The sequence below is a fragment of the Salvia miltiorrhiza genome, chromosome 1 (genome assembly GCF_028751815.1).
Source record: "Salvia miltiorrhiza cultivar Shanhuang (shh) chromosome 1, IMPLAD_Smil_shh, whole genome shotgun sequence".
NCBI classification, from domain to species: domain Eukaryota; kingdom Viridiplantae; phylum Streptophyta; class Magnoliopsida; order Lamiales; family Lamiaceae; genus Salvia; species Salvia miltiorrhiza.
This window is the reverse complement of record NC_080387.1, coordinates 34,122,489-34,141,771: the sequence shown is the minus strand read 5'-3', so window position 1 is coordinate 34,141,771 and position 19,283 is coordinate 34,122,489. Positions and strand designations below refer to the sequence as shown.

The 19,283-nt window shown below is 36.8% G+C and overlaps 3 protein-coding genes across 3 annotated transcripts; all 3 read right to left on the bottom strand.

Annotated features, from left to right (window-relative positions):
• Nucleotides 1-1,626: 1,626 nt before the first annotated feature.
• LOC131021695 (peroxidase 60-like) lies at nucleotides 1,627-3,633 on the bottom strand. Its single transcript, XM_057950976.1, has 4 exons — nucleotides 3,339-3,633; nucleotides 2,882-3,064; nucleotides 2,475-2,634; nucleotides 1,627-2,263 (listed from the first exon to the last, which is right to left on the bottom strand). Exons 1-4 carry the CDS (start codon nucleotides 3,570-3,572, stop codon nucleotides 1,845-1,847), a joined length of 996 nt encoding a protein of 331 aa, XP_057806959.1. The 5' UTR covers nucleotides 3,573-3,633; the 3' UTR covers nucleotides 1,627-1,844.
• Nucleotides 3,634-10,881: 7,248 nt separating this feature from the next.
• Nucleotides 10,882-12,486, bottom strand: LOC131021693 (uncharacterized). The gene has a single exon (XM_057950962.1). It carries the CDS (start codon nucleotides 11,598-11,600, stop codon nucleotides 10,989-10,991), a length of 612 nt encoding a protein of 203 aa, XP_057806945.1. The 5' UTR covers nucleotides 11,601-12,486; the 3' UTR covers nucleotides 10,882-10,988.
• Nucleotides 12,487-12,507: 21 nt separating this feature from the next.
• Nucleotides 12,508-16,696, bottom strand: LOC131021690 (rho GTPase-activating protein 5-like). The gene is made up of 5 exons (XM_057950947.1): nucleotides 15,874-16,696; nucleotides 14,407-14,527; nucleotides 14,195-14,314; nucleotides 13,484-13,714; nucleotides 12,508-13,194 (listed from the first exon to the last, which is right to left on the bottom strand). Exons 1-5 carry the CDS (start codon nucleotides 16,275-16,277, stop codon nucleotides 12,658-12,660), a joined length of 1,413 nt encoding a protein of 470 aa, XP_057806930.1. The 5' UTR covers nucleotides 16,278-16,696; the 3' UTR covers nucleotides 12,508-12,657.
• Between the last annotated feature and the right edge of the window lie 2,587 nt (nucleotides 16,697-19,283).

Genomic DNA, 19,283 nt, shown 5'->3' with positions numbered 1-19,283 from the left:
GAATTTGCACCCTTTTCTCGGAGTTCAGGGGTTTAGTTGCACACACAGTGACTAAGGGGGGTTTTACGCTACAGGGGCTACTACTTCAAGAGCTAATCTGCACATTTTCCTTTTTTTTTTTTAAATTATCTCTCATCTCTCTTTTCTCTCAAAAAGTCACGCACAAAAAAACAGGGAGCCCTCCTCCTCCAAAATCTGATCGCCACCGCCGCTGATTTAAGCTCCGGCAAGGCTGGCCGAGGGTGCTGCCCCTTTCCCTCTCTCCTGGGCCCTAAACCCCAGAGCTCTCTCGGCTGCACACGCTCAACGTCAAGGGCGAGCCCTAATTCCCCCCTTCCGTCCGAAATCGCCGCCGCGATATCCGGCAAACCGGCCGCCTACTGCCAATGACACCCACCACATGCTCTCTATCTCAATCTGTGACAGTTCGCGAACCCTAGCTTTTCTCAATGAGGAGTCGCCTCTTGCTCTCAAATACGGCGAAATCGCCGCCACCGCTGCTAAAAGGCCGGCAAGCAGCCAATCCATGGCTCCAGTGCAGCCGCACCCAGCCGGAGAGCCGTCTCCTGCTCGATTCTCCTCTGAAGAGGACGAAGGATTGAACCTTAGCACCGGCCTGCCTCCACCGCTCGAATTTCGAACGAAGAGCGTCGCACACGCTCTCCATCACCACTGGCTACTCTCTAGCAAACTTGCGGTCGTCCTCTGTGCTTTGCTTCAACAAAAGACAGCGCGAAGGTCGCCCCCAAATCACGCCGCAGAAGCAAGCTTGCCGCCTCGAAGCTTCACGAGTTTGTGATGTTTGGCAAGGCGTCGGCGCCATCACCAAATTTGACGCCTCTCACAATGTAACGATCTTAACCTCCTCATTTTCGCTATTTCTATATAATGTCGATTTGATGGATTAATCGTTTGTGTTGCTGATAAAAGATGATCCTACAACTTGGTGATTCAACCACCGTTAGCGGCGGTGTAGTGGCCGAGAGAGAAAGAGGGCTGAGTGAGAGAGATGAGAGTTAATTAAAAAAGGGAAAAGATGCATATTAGCCCCTGAAGTAGTAGCCCCTATAGCGTAAAACCCCCTTTAGTCACTGTGTGTGCAACTAAACCCCTGAACTCCGATAAAAGGGTGCAAAATCCCCCCTCTGACCTAACGTCGTTAACAGCCGTTAGTCAGAGGGGGGAATTTGCACCCTTTTCTCGGAGTTCAGGGGTTTAGTTGCACACACAGTGAGTAAGAGGGGTTATACGCTATAGGGACTACTGCTTCGGGGGCCAATTTGCACATTTTCCCTTTCTAAATATATAGGCACCATTAATATATAAATTAAAAAATTACAATTATGAATACTATAGTAACATATTAAAATATGAATTTATTTTTGAATCATCTTTAGCTTGATCATGATTAGGTTATCTATATCAACCACAATTAATTGGAGTAGTAGATATATGTATTTATTTAATCTAAATATTACTCTCTCATGTATTTTTTATGTCTAATATTCTGTTTCGAGAAATACACATATGCTGATATTCGTGAAGTTCAATATTTTTATATAAATTAATATATTTTTTTTAAATATACAATATGCAATTTACATAATTATTTTTAAAATTAAATAATGTAATAATTAAGCTCAAGACACTTTTTATATTAGTATATAGATATTATTCCGTACATCTTCAATATCAAAACAAGTTTGTATATATAGAAGCCAATCATGATCATACATAGTAAAAGAAACACACAAAGTAGAAATCTCAAAGAATGAGGTAAGAATTAATGGAAGCGAAATGTCATAAGTGAAAGTGATGAAAAGGAATTAAGAAGCGTGGTGTAGCTAGGGCTTGTTGATTGCGCGGCAGGAGCGCCTGATCTGGCCCTGTTTGCCGGTGAGGACTTGAACGGCGCCCAATTTGATCATGGCTTCCCCAAATCTGGCGTTGAAGTCGAATCCACTAGCAATGGCTGCAACGGTTGATCTTGAAAGTGGATCAAGGGCCAAGTCTTGATCGATCTGCAGAATCCCTCTCTTCTTAACTATTTGCTTGTAGTAGGAGTTGTCAACAACCATTGAGCTCAAGGGGTTCTGGTCCAGGTTCACCGTGTTGTCTACCATAGTAGCATTCTGAGGGCATCGCGCTCTCAGTGCCGCCACCAGCGCCGCGTCCATGTTTGGATCCGCCTGCCCGGTGCCTCCGAAGTTGTAGAGCCGGCTCCGGATGAGGGAGCAATGAGTCACCCCCACAGTGTGGCCGCCTACAATCGTCGCCATTTTTAGAGCTTAAGGGTGCGTTTACTTTGATGCATGGATAAATTTATCATGTGAAAATGAGGGATAATAAAAATTTATGTCTTTAAATACCTCCTTTCTTTTCTCATATTTTATACAAAAGAAAAGTTCATCATTTTTCCTAATATTATCCCTCCAAAAATTACGTAATGATCTTCGTTAGATGTAATTAAGTACCTAGAAGATAGATCATGTCTGTGGCAGTGAGTCCTTTCTTTGCAAATGCTTGGATGGAATCGGAGACAGAAACTGAAGGAATTGGGAGATCCACATTCTTGGCTAGGGATATTGTCCCGTCCCTCCGCCCCGTCTGCACCATGTATCGTCCTCCTTCGCTCTGTATATATATATTTATGATGTCATCTAATATACATTATTTTGCATGATTAAATAATCGAGTATTTTTATATTTTAGTCTCACCTTTTTAATATATCCCAAAGTTTCAATTCATATTTAAATAATTATTTTTAATATATCCCAAAGTTTCAATTCATATTTAAATAATTAAAGAAGAGTCTTACTATTTTTATCTATGAAACATAACTTGAAAATATATATAATTAATAAAAGAAAAAAAACGTACTAGGGCGACGGCATCTCGTGTTGCCATGACGATGATGTCAGCACATGAGACGACGCCGGGGCAGGCGGCCTCCACCACAGCTTTTACGGCATCGATGAGTTCATAGCCTCGGACGCTCAGATTGGGGATTGCTGCTTTCTCTGTATTATTTCCCCCATCCAATAGAATTGATGCATCGCACCCCTTCAAACAACAAATTTGTATGAAATTAGACTATAATGCAATTTACTTTTTTATCTTTTTTTATATTAATACCTAATATATAGCTATTTTATCACTCCACTTTTTTACTATATATATTGCCAAGTGATAAATATGCGATTTCATCTTATACTTTGGTGTTAATTATATTTCGTGACGTCCAATTACATTATTATATTGAAATGAGACATGACATATAACGACATGAAATTAAAATGTAAGAGAGAAACGAAGATGTTTAATTATATTAGCTCACATTGACAAAGCAGTCATGAAACTGCATGCGTAGAAGAGCAGCTGCGATGGTGTTATCCTTGGTGGCGAACCACGCTCTAACGACGCCGTATACGACGGCCTCGACGTCGGCGGAGCCGCATTTTCCTTTATAGAACCCTACTTGAAGAGGGGCGGCGGCGCCCTGGCTCTGGCCGCACAAGGCGGCCAAGACTAAGGCTGTTGTTACCATCAAGCTTAAGCTCGAACTTGACATTTTTAAAATTAGAAATTAAAGATTTATACTATTTTATGTATTATTGGAAGGAGTGGTTGATATTTGGATTTGCCATTTCTGGACTATTTATAGGAATGAAAATGTGCATCGTTTGCACGTTGGAGGGGTGTTATCTCCATCAAAACGTGCAGTCCAGTAATGACGATTTTTTTATTTCTTAGAATTCATGAAACCTGCTCAAGTTAAATGTATGTATCTAAACTCGATAAGTTACGAAATATATATAAATATATTTTATTTATTTTTTACTAGCTAAGTGTTTGGACTTTGACGTACGTTTTCGGAATAAATAGTTCGGTTTGCATTGATTAATTCTGTTGGGAGGTCAACGAAGAAACTCAGCAGATCCAGTCACAATCAAGAGGGGAGTTTAGAATTTTATTAATAATATATTTTGACAATCAATACATTAATTAATCACTTCGATGTTCAGAGAAGTCAAGTATTCTTTTATTAGGTGAGAATTAAGATTAATTTGAATAACTTTGATTATTTCCTTCTCACCTGTATAGCCTGTATTTTGGCTACCCTTTCTTTTTCTTTTTTACCCTTGTTAGAGGGGCTATAAATAGGTTTTTTTTTATCTCTTTTTTCTTTGAGGTGCAGGCTAATTAATTACTACTACCTCTCCATCCATCAAAAGTAAACTATTTTGACTTTGATAAGAATTTTAATAAAATGATTGGTATATATATAGAAGATAGAGAGTTTCACCATGTAGTAATGAGTGGTTGTGCTCGAATTGAGTGTGGATCGTGTAAAAATGAATGATTGTAATTAAAAAGAGAAAATGTGATCATGTTCAAAAGAGAAAATTGGTCATATATCTTTATTTGGATGTCCATTAATTCAATAGCATGTTATTTCCATAAATGAAAAATCAATATATAATAAATAAGGGTTAATGCCAAAAAATACATGAACTTTGAAAAAAGTTACAATTTTCACCTGAACTTTCAATTAAGCCTCAAAATACATGAATTTATATTTTTGTTGCAATTTTCACCTAAGTTTAACTTTCAACGAAATTAGAGCTTAATTGACATTCAAAATTAAGTCAGATATATTAATTTTTGCTTTCGTAGGCCCCCGAGCTTCTAAATACTCATCATCACTAGAAGTTAGACCAACATCAAGTGAATTTCCGACTGTCAATTAATCTCTAATTTCGTTGAAAGTCAAACTTAGGTGAAAATTGCAACAAAAATATAAATTCATGTATTTTGGGGCTTAATTAAAAGTTCACGTGAAAATTGCAACTTTTTTCAAAGTTCGTGTATTTTTTTGCCATAACCCCTAAAAAATATCCTCACATAATTCATTATTTATACCAAATATCATTGTGGCCCATATATAATTATCTCATTTTTCATTTTAAAAGTAATTTCTCTTTCCTAGTTTTTATCAAATATATCCAAAAAAAATTACTATCTATAAGATAATGAATAAAAAAAATGAGAAAATAATAAGAAAAAAAATTACTATCAAATGTAGTTGTAAATTTTTTATTGAAAAATAATGAATAAAAAAATGAGAAAATAATACTCCCTCCGTCCATCAAAGATATGTCACTTTACTTTTGGCACGCGTTTTAATAAAATGTGAGTGAAATTGATAATGGAGTAAGGGCCCCACTTTAAATGTGAGTGAAATGGTGTGGACCCTACTACTAAAAATGGATGTGACATATTTTTTGTGGACGGACGAAAAAAGAAATTGTGGTATATCTTTGATGGACGGATGGAGTATCTTTTTTTTTTATCATATGTTTAATAGAGATGAAAAGATGAAAAAATGTTGAATTTTTTTTTTCACACCCCTACCCTAGGATATTATATATTCAATATTGGAGAAAAAAAATGAGTACAAATGAGCTATCCGATCGAGAAAATATTCCACCATATTCGAAGAAAAAATTTCATCATAATAAACATGTTGTGAAAAATGAATGAAAATATATTTGTTCTCTCATTTTCCATCAAAGTAAACGCACGCTAAAAAAAAGTAAGCCCATCTTGTGGACTCTATAATGCTAATGCAAAAACACATAGCTTAGCTAGACGAGATCCACTTTAAATCTTTTTATTTTATAATTATTTGTTGTAAAAACAAAAATTATTATATAGTAGTAATAAATTAATTAACCCATATAATATTGATTACTTAAACAAAGTATCACTGACAGAGGGAGTATATCTTAATTTTGAATTAATTAACCCATATAATACATTATTAATTCAAATAAATATAAAAAATTAATTATAAATCCTAATTGGATGAGTGAACCTTTGTTAATTATCTTTAAATCATATTAAAACATAATATATTAATATTGAAGTAAAAGTAGTTAAAATTTATAACAAATAAAAAATGGGAGATACATAATAAATTATGGGACAGAGGATCTAATCTATAGCTTAGCCTAAAAGCAACATATATTTGTTATCTATTCTTTGTTTTATCTGGCTAACTTTATTGATGCACATCATATTTAGGTGTAATATCAATACTTCTAACAATTTATTTTTTAAAATTTATTACACCCCAATTTATTTAAAAAAAAAACCTTACATTCTAGCCTTCTAGGTCACTTCTAACAAAATTTAATCGCCTTTTTTAATTGTTATATTCACCCTGTCCCAATTATTCAATAGGCCACATTTTCTTATTTGGACGTAGGTTATTTCTTAAAATGAAAAATCAATATATAACAAATAACCTTATATAACACATTATTTACAACATATGTCATTGTGGTCTACACATAATTATCTTATTTCTCATTTAAAAAATATCTTCATTTCTCTTTGCTACTATATATATATATATATATATATATATATATATATATATATATCATCAAACAAAATTATTTTATATCTTCTATTTTATAAATTATTCGTTTATTAATATTCATGTCCAAATCTTGTGACCTATTGAATTGGAACGGAGGAAGTACTCTAGAAGATTCCATCTGTCAAAATCCAGACACCACTTTTTGGGATGTGTATCATGATTAGGGATGTCAATCGGGTCAACCTACCGGGTTTCGGGCCAGCCCTATCGGGTTCCGGGCTAATCGGGTGTGGGCTAATCGGGCTGGGGATTTTTTCGGGTTATAAATCTTCAACCTTAACCCTAAACGTTCGGGTTTCGGGCTAGTCCATCGGGCTAATCGGCTTAAAGGCGTAAAAATAAAATAATCATTTGTATTTTGTTATTTTTAATGATCTAATGTATAATGTATAAAATATAGTACATAGAAATTAAAGATATAAATTATATAGCAAGCATTAAATGCAAAAATATGAGATATTGTAAAAAACATCAAGATTACATAACATATAAAATAAGTTGGTAACAATAAAATGTTCAATTTTGTTAAAGAAAAAATAATAAAATATCCAACAATAGTTTGAACTCATAGAACCAAAGCATCTCAAAAATACAGAAAAGTGAAATGATGAGATTTTATAATATTTTATCATTTTTTTTATTTTATATCTAAATATTCTATGTCAAGTACTCGGGTTTCGGGCTAGCCCATCGGGTTCGGGTCGACCCTATCGGGTCCCGGGCTAATCGGGTTGGAACTTTTATTGGGTTGAAAATATTCAACCCTAATCCTCTCGGACGATGGGTTAATCGGGCCAGCCCACGGGTTTTGGGCTAGATTGACATCCCTAATCATGATATTTAGGTGGCTAATCATCCACCAAAAATATGATATTTTTGATGGTGAGCACATGTTTTAAGAAAATTGATGATGATTTTTATGTAATGGAGAAATATTTCATCAAAATTTGAAATGAGAGGTTGAGATTGAATTAAAGATAAAAAAAAAATTGTAAATAAGGGGTTTTTGTAAATTGTAAGGATAAAAGATAAGAAAAAGTAGTGGAATCATATCTTGAAATGGAAAGTATCATAATTTTTATGGACACCGAAAATGGTAAAAGTGCTATATTTTTTGTGGCCGAGGGAGTAATTTTTTTTCTTCTTACAGCCATCTAGATATTTTTGTGATGGAACTAATTAAATATATCAAGATTTGATGAAAAATCTAATGACATCATCTACCGTAAAAAATAGTACACTGAAAAAATGGGAAAAAATACTAATGAACTTTGTCACTATTTGAACTTGATTATCTGAAGGGTTGATTATTTTTTCATGGAGAAAGAAAAGATAAAAAAACCTACAAAAAGAGAAAGCAAAATATCTACATTCATATGATTAGTGCGGTGTCTTATCTTGTGATGGAATAGATGCACATCACCTGCTTGCGAAAAGTGGGTGAATTCCCCATCCACTTGGAAGATGAATGGCCTCACAATTTCAGCCCTCACTGAATCAATTATCTAAAAGGAAAAAGGCATTTTATCCCTCTATCTCTTGTCCCATGGAATATATATGCATCATTAGATTTTGTGAGATTTTGAAAATGATATTGATCAATAACAATTGGATGTCTTGCCTTGCTTGCTAAAGGTAGCCTATAATTGTTCCAATATTCTGTGCTTCGACCTAATCATGGGATCTGGTCCACTTCAATTGCTCCAACATTTTTTTGTAGAGCAAAATTACCCATAGAGTTAGTGATTTTACGGGAAAAAGATAAAAATAAAAATAAATTGAGTTTTGTAAAGAGTAATGCTAAACAGCCACATTGTGGCTGCCCACAATTTATTTAAGTAGAAAATAATTTAATTTATTTAACATATTTTTTAAAATAAAAATAAGATTTAGTCATTTTATCATATTCTCTACATTATAGTAATTTTTTTGCAATTTTTTGGTAACTTTTTTATTTTTATTAAAAAATAAATTAAAATAAAAAATGCAAAAAAAAAATTAAAAAAATAAGTACAATATAGAGAATATAATAAAATAACTAAATCCTATTTTTATTTAAAAAAATAAATTAAATAAATCAAAATTATTCTTATTATATTAGTGTGTGGGTGGCCACAATGTGGCTGCATAGATTTATTGTTTTGTAAATGCTACACTTGATCTGTGTATGTCATACACTTTTTATAGCGTCTCTCGATAAATATTATCGATCGTCAAAGTTCGAATATCAAGAAAGTGTACAATTTTACTCTTTTCACCCTTACACCGAGTGAAGAGAAACAAAAAGAAAAATACAAAAATATGTTCTGGAAATAGGGTAAAATGAGAAGTTTAGCATCCTTTTGTCATGAAATTTTAAAAGAAACAATCCACCCAGATGGCCATAATGAGGAATGAAAATCAATTTTTGGCCCTTAATTTTAAAACATAAAATTTTGGCCATTAATTAGGTGGTATGCCTATTATACCTTTTTTACTTGTTTGACCTAGCCCACTTGATTCTGAAAAAACTCTCTCCAATTAGAGTTTAACGGCAGCGGTGGAACCCTCCGACCTCATCTTCCTCCTTCGCCGCATCAGTTCAGCGTCGCCTTCGCCGCCCTCCAGATCTGGAAAACCGCCATTTCAGACGACTCTGCTCCTTCAAAGGCGTCTTCTGCTCCGATTCCGCCGATTTCATGGGCAATTCCGCCGGCCAAGTGGTGGCGGCGATAGTTCTCAATCACGCCAATTTGCAAGGCACGCTGGTCAAAACAACAGCAACCGCTTCAGCGGCAGCATACCGCCGTTGTTCAGATACCTCGCCTCGCTCACCGAATTGACCTCAGCAAAAACCCCTTCTCCGGCGGTGGATCTGATCTGATGAGGCAGCGGCGGTGGATCTGATCTGATCGTTGCGCCACCTCCTCCATCGGCAGATCTGATCTCCGCCTCCTTCGATTTCAGCCATCGACAGATCTGATCTGATCTGTGCTGCACGTATGGCACTTATGGCACTATTAGTGCCATAAGTGCACACTTCCCCCTAGGGTTTATATATTCCATTTAGGGTTTAGATTATCCATTTGGGGTTTAGATGTTCCATTTAGGGTTTAGATGTTCCATTTAGGGTTTAAATGATGTTGTTGTTTCTATATTTGTGCTGCACGTATGGCACTTATGACACTAATAGTGCTATAAGTGCCAACGAAAATCCAAAATAAAACCAAGTAAAATAGTCATTTTGGCACTTATGGCCCTAATAGTGCCATAAGTGCCAACGGAAATCCAAAATAAAATCAAAGTAAAATCTTGGCACTTATGGCACTAATAGTGCCATAAGTGCCTAACCCAACCCGGCACGCGACCCGCGTGCCTGATCCTATCCGATCCGCCTCATTAAGGGTAAAAACGTCCAACCAATAAAAAATGGCCAAATTTTGTGTTTTTTCAATGTGTGGCCATAAATTGTGTTTTATGCTTCATTTTGGCTACTTCAAAATTTTACTCATTTTAAAATGTAACACTAATTCAGAATAAAAATTCCATATCCAAAGCTGAACTACGCACATTGATTTTAATTTGTGTGATTTTAATTTGTGTTTATTTATATTGTTGATTGATGCCAAGCAAGGAGGCACCTAGCGTCGCTAACGATTCGTCTAGACAATTTTCTTTACTATTATCATAAATACATAAATATAATACTACTTTTTAAAATCCTGATTCCATGTTAATTCTATATGTGATGACGTGTACCGAATCATGCATGTTTAATAATGGATTGTGGCCTTTCCAACTGTTTTAGGTTGATGCTCAGAAACCCTAGCTAGTTGTAATGGTTGAGTGTTAACATCTGGCAAAAAACTCAAAAAGAGTGCAGATCAACTTGAAATCATGCATGTCAACCAGTTGTCAGTCTTTCTAAATGCAGGAAAAGTTTAAACATATTTTGCTGATATTTTTATCTGGATAAATATCAAGTTAGATTTTTTTTAAATTGAATTTAAAACATAATATTCATTAGATTCGTGGCGAGCCATGGGTATAGAGATTAATGAAAAATCTAAAGTAAAGTAAGAGCAAAAGGCAAATTAAGCTAAAAATAGAAGACCCTATTTTTAGTACACCTCAATAAGCAGCTATTGGGTTCTCTTTGAATTATTATTTCAAGTCTTATGTCAGAGTGTTGGAGATCCGATGCCTCCAGATATGAAACATAAATTCGAATATAAGTATCATTTGAATTAATCAAATACAAATTTTGTGCTAGCTATTCAACCATATTATATCAAACTTAGATTTCAACACAAGTAGTATGGTATTTAATACAATCTTAATTTCATGTAAAATTATTAACATAGAAATGATTGTATATCGAGTTCAGTAGAGGATCCAATTTCAGGGGAGGCCCTCGTTCAAAATTAAATGCAAAATGCAAAAAGATCAGTCAAATTTCAATCTGTAGTGCATATTTTTAAGATTAATTATACACCATCTTCTTAATTTATTTAAAGAAAGTATACAGAGAAAAGAAAAAAGAAAATGAAATTTGTGTAGCTAGTTGCAATCGTCAACATCTTGGTGGTCGTCGGAGTGGACGAAGCGCAGCTGGAGGCGGCCGTCGTGGCGGCATGCATGCAAGAATTCCTGTGTGGGAATCCGAATTTCCTTGAGAATGAACCTCCCATCTTCCCTATACGCCTTGAAGCACACCCACGGCTTCCCGCTCCGCCCTATGCACGAAATCGGGGGCGGGAACTGCAACTGCAACGCCGCCTCCCTCGCCGAGCTCCGTTGATTCCTCGCAACAGCAGTCCTCTCTCCATCTCCGTCTCCATCTCCATGGCAGAGGCCCGACGATGTCTCCTCCACATCGTCGAAGCTCTCGAAGCCCAGCCCCTCCGTGCAGAGGGAGAGGCTGTCGGAGGAGCTGCGCTTTCTCTGGTAGTAGCCCTTGTCTCTCTCTAGACTGGATGCTGGTGAAGGAGAGAGACAAGGGTTGCTGTGATTTTCCTTGAAATGCAATTCGCCGAACATTTCTGTCAAGGAAGAGTCGTCATCGATGTTCAAGGCTTTCATGTGCTTCCATGGCGACAGGGCTTCTAGAAAGTTCGGAGCTTCCGACAATGGCTTCTCGAAGATGTGTTCTATGCCACCGCAGGCTGCCATATTTGGCCTTCAATTTCTCTCTCTGTTTTGCTATGATCAACAACTATACATACACGAGTGTGAGATTTGAGCAGTGAAATGTGCACGAGATTGCTGCTGATAAAGTGAGGGGAAAATGGGGGACTATTTATTGGGGGAAAGCTGCTTTCGACAGTGGAAATAGGATGGGTGGTTATTACGCCTTTTTCTGATTTTTTGGTGGTCTCAACTTATAAAATTCTTCATCCCCACCTTATCTTTTTTTCATCCTTCAGTAAAAATAAATTCGCCTTTAGAATCGATTAAGATCATCGATACTACTTAATTTATGAGACTATAACGTATTCATATGCACGTAAACGACTACTTTCTATAAACATAATGAATCACAAATTTCACGTCCATTCAATCTAATTTATTTAGTGGTTGCATTTGGTTCTTATTTCTTATGTAACCCAACCCTATATACATATAAACGTAACTAACCTCCCAACAATGATTCAAGAATTTGTTGAAAGTTGTCCTAATGGCATGAGGTTAGAAAGATGGTGATTGGCAGAGGAAGATAAGCCCTACACAACATTACCATCTGATGATGTTGCTGTAAAATTTCCAAGTTTGGCATGTTTTAAACTAAGCCTAAAGAGGGTCAGTTTCAGGTGAGGTGACCTCAAACTGCATCAAAATCTGCACAAGATTTGCATGTTCTGTGATGAAAAAAGATCTCTTCTTCTTGGAGAAAACATTGGGAATATTCGCGGATGATCCTTCTTGATTGTTCCATATATTTTTGGAAAATGATGGAACCAAACCCACTCAATATTCAATATTTGTCATGTTAAAGCAAATGGGAGATGTCGATTGCTCGCAAATCGACACCAATTACACACAGTCTGTAATTGTGGTCCTGCCATTGCCATACATCTCATTTGCAATTAAAACAAATCTTTTCTCTTCTAACAATACATACATGGCGCTTAGAATCAAGTGGAAACCAAAGGGCACAACAGTAAATAGATAAACACACACATAAACTCACAATCAGAAGCTAAGTGATGAAAGCGTGGACCTTTTTCGTTCAACGCCACGCTTCGCATCGCTCAGTCATCGAATTTATCCGGCTCAGGTTGCTCAGGTACTCGATTTTGGTGGCTGCAGCGTCTGCGGCTTGCTGCTGGACGTCCTGCCTTGATTCGGATGAGTTGCTTGTCTTCTTCTCCTCCAACAGGTTCTCAACGACGTTTGCTGCTCTTGCTTTGTGTTCTTGAGCAGGAGTTTCACAAGACTCGCTTCCATCGGATTCTTCAGTAGACGTCGAGTAGCTGAAATAGTCCTCATCGGTCGTGTTTCCGACTTGGTTTGATCCGTGACCGCTCTTTGTACGGGGATCCTCCGCAATAAAGGCCTGCCTCGTCTCTTCATATGGCTCGGGACGGTTTTCGTGGCGGACCTGTGAGCAGGTCCGATGGCCATCGTCGTCAGAAGGCTCCATGCGGAGCGTGGAGGCCTGCTGGATGATACGATCGCCTCTTTCTCGTAGAGTCTTCTCAATTAGAGTCTTGAGGAAGTTCATTACTTGTACAGCGTACATCAGTGCAGTCAATGGATCGGCCATCTGCTCGAGAAACACGAAGAATATTAGGATGACGAAGGACACAAACAAATCGGAAACAAAGGGAACTTCTATCAGACATGTACATGTACTACACTAATCCATCGATTTTGCAACATATGGCAGTATCAATGAGTTAGTGTAGTGTATATCCATATCCAAATACTATCAAACACCAATAATATTACAAATATGCCACCGGATATGAATTTAGACGAATCTTGACTCATCAGACACAAGTTCTTGTGCTAGTTGACATATCACGCGTATAAGAAAATCAGCATGAAGTCACCTGAGTCATGTTGGGAGCAAACACCATGGCGATGTTGCGTGCGTTCATCTTGTTCCGATGTTCCTCTTGGACGACGTCGGCCATTAGGTTGATCGCCCAATCCAACAGAGCAGCTTCGGTCGGGGGTAGAAGACTGACTAGTTCATCGCAGGCCTCTTCCGACTGGCATTGCATCACTTGCTCGGGAGAGAGAGAATCCAATACCCCACGGGGTAGTTCTCGAAACCAAGCCTACACGGATCGGAATAGACAAAGCATGTGCTAATAATATATGCGTACACGAGCCAGAAAGTAACATTTCATTCTACAACACGACAGTTTCATTATACTATGAGGGGGCGTTTACTTTGAAGGATTAGCCTTGATAGATAAAAATAGTAAGGCTAATCACTTGTATACTTTGTTGGATTGAAACTTTAGGATATCCTAAGGCCCTTGATTATTTTTATCATTTAAGCTAGTTTTGTTTGATTCTTATCTCATCAAAAGGGTGGGATTGAAGTAATCCTACTCTTGAGGATAAAAGTACTCAATCATTCATTTTATCAAAATGCAAAGTAAAAGCCCCGTGATATTATGATGAGAATTTTCAACATTTCTAGTTTTCTCATGCATTACTATTCATGAAAGATAATTCTTCTTCGCCAAACAACGAGAACTGAAGAAACAAAATCTATAAAGAGGCATCTTGTTCTAGGTGAAGTTAGTTACCTTGATCAGGCCAGCCAAACAGTGCACGTCGATGCCTTCGGGGATAACTCCTCGATTTAATTGGTCCCTAACATACTCCTCTTGGCTGTTTCCCGCCGTTATTCTGAAAATTCCTTCAGCCTGCAAATATGTACATCAAATTTGACCAGTAAGAAAGAAGGACAATCGTTTGCATAATAGATAGAACCATAAACCAAAACGCAACGACACACCTGCAAGCCACCTTGGGAATACATATGTCTCTGCAAAAGCAGGAGGATGGTCGGAATGCTGTTGCCTCGTGGATCATAAGACAGCTGCATTGATTCGGTAGAAACTCCAAAAACAGTGGCACTGTCCATGGATTTTTCCAAACAAGAAAATTCATTAAGCGTGGAGTTTCACAAAAGCAGTCGCTTGTCTAAAAGTGGAACTAAGATAAAGTACAACGACGACGACAACAACAACAACAACAACAATAACTGATTTTGTTCGGCTTTTCTTCTTTTTACATAGGCAGAGAAGTTCTCTAATATGTAGAAATGCAACAGAAGGCGACAGGAAGAATGACGAGAAGCTGTAATAGCGAGCGTGCAATGAGATCATAAATATCTCCAAACGCAGTTACATAGGTAGCTCAAATTCCATATTCTACAATAGTTAATGGCGCATGATACATCAAATCTAATTCATTATAAATTTGATATTATCTAATCTATTGCTGTAGGCACATTTATTGAGCTACATTATGAGGATTTATTCATATGAGAAATTTATCTGTTCCAACTACATTGTCCAATTCAACCATACTTATTGAGATGGAAACAGTCACACAACAGAATTGCCTTAAATAGGTCAAACCAATAATCTCATTAGGTAGTTTAGAAATAAATGAGATCTAATTGCTCGAACGTACAGTCATACCAGATCACATCAATAGTTCCAAGACTAGAAGAATACTACACGACAATACACTGATTTACCAAGGAAATCAATTAAATAAAATTTCATGAAATCACAACTCGGAACCCAAAACCAAACTCGTTGCAGAGAAGAAACAAATTCTCTTTTTCACCAATATTATAAACATAAGCCTACAAATACTAACATTCAATGTGTTCACTTTTTCACCAATATTACAACCACAAGCCTAAAATACTAGCATTCGATGTGGTCCAATTTTATGATACAATTTCACAGGAGAAATTCAACAAAGCAACCTCCCATCTAACATCCATGATAAACCAGAGATCAAGAACTAAAAGAACCTTATTGTATCATCGAACCAAACATCAAGATTCAAGATAGAGACGATTACCACAGCTCGACACAAAGCATAACTTGAAAATCCACATTATAGGATTCAAGAAAATGAAGAACCATCATCATATCATATAGAACCAAACATCCAGATTCGAGATAAGAGGCGATTATCACACCTTGGGACAAACAATAACTCGAACATCCACATTATAGGATTCAAGAAAACGAAGAACCCTATCATATCCTATCCATATAGCTAGTACCAAAACATCAGGATAAGAAAAGATCATCACACACACACCGACAAAACATAGCTGCAAAATCCACATTATTCAGATTCAAGAACACAAAGAACCCCATCATATCACATAGAACCCAAACATCAAGATAAGAAAAGATTATCCATATTTTCGATTTCAAGAAAATGAAGAATGTACCTAGCGCTAGGAGCCCTCCTTGGAACCTCAGGCTCAAACTCAACAGGCAAACCCAAGAACCCATCAAACCTATCAAATGTGACATGATTAACATGCTGCACATCGGTAGGCCAACCTATCTCCATAACCCCACCACCGCCGCTAGGAAAATTGTCTCTATCCGTCTTGCAAGCCAGCCGAAACCTCTTCCTAAAGAGGGTCAGCAAGAGTGCTAGAAGAGACAGTTGATCTCTCCTGTCTTTCTCTCTCTCCTCCCTCACTCTAATCTCTTCCACCTCTCTCTCTAACTCGTCAGCAAATCCCTCCTCATATGACTCAGTCTGGTGAAACAACGTGGCATTGTGGGTGGGCGTGGATATTGAAGTGGGGGAGGAGGAAGAGGGGGAGTGGAGCACCTCTGTCATTTGCAACAAGAGTTGAACGGATCAACCAAAAATGGGATCTTTCCACAAACCCTCTATTCTTTTCTTCTCGGGAAACTTTTTTATTCGAGAAATTGGGTGCTTGCGGTTCTTGGAGAATCTACAAGTGGTGGGATTGAATTAAAGAAAGATTTGGTCTTGGTTGGAATTGGGGCTGAGTTTGGAGGGAATTTTCAAGAATTATAATTTTATTTAATAATTTTGTGCTGAGTGGAGTGAGTGGAGTTGGATTGAAGGAATGGTAAAGAAAAAGGAAGAAGACGTGGGAATCATGAACTGATTTATTTATTCAGCTGGCTTGTTTTTGGTTACACTGTATTTTCTGCAGATGGTTCTTGGTTGTCAATTAGAACATTGAAGTGGAAAAAGTAAAGAGGGGAAATGGGATTGTGTCGTCACCCGGTGGTGGGTGGGGCCAAGCTTGTATGTATATGCTGTAAGTAAAGGTGTGTCGGGTGGTTGGTGGTACTTCATGTGGACGCATACCACCTACGGGCTAAGACTAGGGGTATAAACGAACCAAGCCGCTCGAGAACTATTCAAGGCTCGGTTCGAAAAAAACTCGTTCGAAATTCGTTCGTTTTCTAAACGAGTCGAACTCGAGCCCGAATCCGAGCTCGATAAAATTATCGAGCCGAACTCGAGCCTATGCATGTTCGGCTCGAACCTATTCGCGAGCCTATTCGCGAATAGGCTCGCGAATATGTTTGCGAATAGGTTCACGAATATGTTCGCGAATAGGCTCGCGAATAGGTTCATTAAATAATAATTTTATATATTTTATTTGTTAAATATTTTTTAAATAATGAAAATAATACTCATAATTAAAAAAAAATTACTACTAACTTGATAAATTATCTATTTGTTAAAAATAAATTATAAATTATGATTCATAAATAGTCTAGTAATATATGAACAAATATATATATATTTTTTTAATGAAACCTTAATATATAAATAATTCGAACTGAGCTCGAGATAAACGAATAATTAACGAGCCGAGCTCGAGCTCGAGATAAACGAATAATTAACGAGTCGAATTCGAACCAAACTCGAGCTTGGTATTATATAAGCGAGCCGAGCTCGAGCTCATTTTTAGGCTCGAATTCCAGCTCGAGCCGAACCAAATCTTCACGAACCGAGCCCGAGCCTGGAGGTATTCGGCTCGGCTCGGTTCGTATACAGCCCTAGCTAAGACCGATTTATATTCTAAAATCTGGGTCGACTTCTTAAAAATTTCTTGTATCCATGCGATATCAAAATTTATAAAATTTTATATATGTAGAAATCTAATTACAAACAAGTATAAAAAAAATATATTCATTAAGAAACTAAATATTCTCTTACTCTCTAAAAAAATATACATATTTTTGTCATTTTTCTCTAATAAAATCCTAATTTTATAATTAATTTGATTAATTTTTAGCCAACTCTCAATATCTTGGACAAGTTATTGCTGAAATTTGTTGTACAAAACACACCTCTCTTCATTTTTCTTTCTCAAACTCTCTCTCTCTCTCTCTCTTCTCTTTCTCTTCAACAACTTGCTCTTTCTTGGTCTACTTTTGCTCTCGTCATCACCATCGTCGCATCGTCTTCTTCGATTTTCTCTGTCGTCGCCATCCTCTTTTCCAATTCAATTGAACGTTGTCACTATCATCTTCTCTAGAATTTTGTGAATTACACCGCTGCTCTGTCGTCACCATATCTAGTTCCATATTTATGAGATCGAGTTCAAGATCTACGAGAATTATGAGATCAAGATTCAGATCTACGAAGATCAGGAACGAAATGATACGAATTATTTTTTTCGTGTCATTAGTCCAAAAGTTGTCGTGCCAAGTGGAGGAATTTATGATGCTAATGTGCTCATTAGCACAATTCATTTTGTTTGTACCAAGATCTGTCACGCTAAGTGCTGTCACGAATGGTGCGAATGGAGCCATTATCACTATACATGCTAGTCGTTCCAATAACTGTCGCACATATAAGAGGCACGAGTGGTACAAAAAAACTCATTTGTATCCGTCGTGCTAAGTGTTGGCGCAAAAGATCTTTAAATGAATGTTGTAATTAGGCCCTTTCGTTCCGTTCGTGCCAACACTTGGCGCGAAATATTTTGGAATGAATGGTGCGAATAGGCGTTTTCGTTCTATTAGTGCCAAACTTGGCGCGACATTCTTGGAAAGAAAGGTGCGAATAGACCCTTTCGTACCATTCACGCCAAGTGTTGGCGCGATAGACCTTGAAACGATAGCTGCGATTAACGTCGTACCAAATTTGAAATACAACTAAAAATTGGAGAAAATAAAAGAAGAACCAATGTCGCCAAATTTTAATTGAGAAGGTGACCGAAAAAATAAATATATATCGCCACAACGAAACATGAGGGAGAGATAGAGAGAAAGCATAGAGCACGTCAATAGAGAGAGAGAAAACAAGAGCTAATTTTGTACAAGTCAAATTAAGGGCAATTTAATTCCTTTAACTGAAAGTTGACTAAAAATTAGTCAAATTAAATTAATAAACAACTATTAAATTTTTTTAGCTTCGACGTATTATACTTAGTTGATAAATGAAAGAAAATATTTACTCAATCAGAAAGTTAAGCAAAACAAAACGTTTATTGAGAAATTATAAAATATTTAATATATAAGTAATATCTTAGGGAGAAGACGAACTTGGTTAGCTACTCATAAGTAGTAGTAACTAAATACATAAACTAGAAAAAACTAAACTTAGAAGACTTAAAATATTACAAAGATAGTTTTTGGAAAGAAAATGTGTTGTGTTTGAGGTGTGTGATTTTCGGATGTTCTTCTTCCTCTCCAAAGTCCTGCTTTTATAGAGGTTTGAACCCATCTATCAGTCTTGAATTATTGGCCTCAGATTCCTTTCATCGTGGCCAACTTTCATTGATTGTGATGCCACCTTTCTTTATCGGTCATTTCTGCCAACAACTTTTGATCCCTTCGCATGCCTCTGGGT

Coding starts and splice junctions, on each gene's coding strand:
- LOC131021695 (XM_057950976.1), bottom strand. CDS start 3,572: ATGTCAAGTTCGAGCTTAAGCTTGATGGTAACAACAGCCTTAGTCTTG. Junction 3,065..3,338: donor TTCATGACTGCTTTGTCAAT/GTGAGCTAATAT, acceptor TGTTGTTTGAAG/GGGTGCGATGCATCAATTCT. Junction 2,264..2,474: donor AGACATGATCTATCTTCTAG/GTACTTAATTAC, acceptor CGACGATTGTAG/GCGGCCACACTGTGGGGGTG.
- LOC131021693 (XM_057950962.1), bottom strand. CDS start 11,600: ATGGCAGCCTGCGGTGGCATAGAACACATCTTCGAGAAGCCATTGTCG.
- LOC131021690 (XM_057950947.1), bottom strand. CDS start 16,277: ATGACAGAGGTGCTCCACTCCCCCTCTTCCTCCTCCCCCACTTCAATA. Junction 14,528..15,873: donor AGGAGGGCTCCTAGCGCTAG/GTACATTCTTCA, acceptor ATCCATGGACAG/TGCCACTGTTTTTGGAGTTT. Junction 13,715..14,194: donor GTTTGGCTGGCCTGATCAAG/GTAACTAACTTC, acceptor CGATCCGTGTAG/GCTTGGTTTCGAGAACTACC.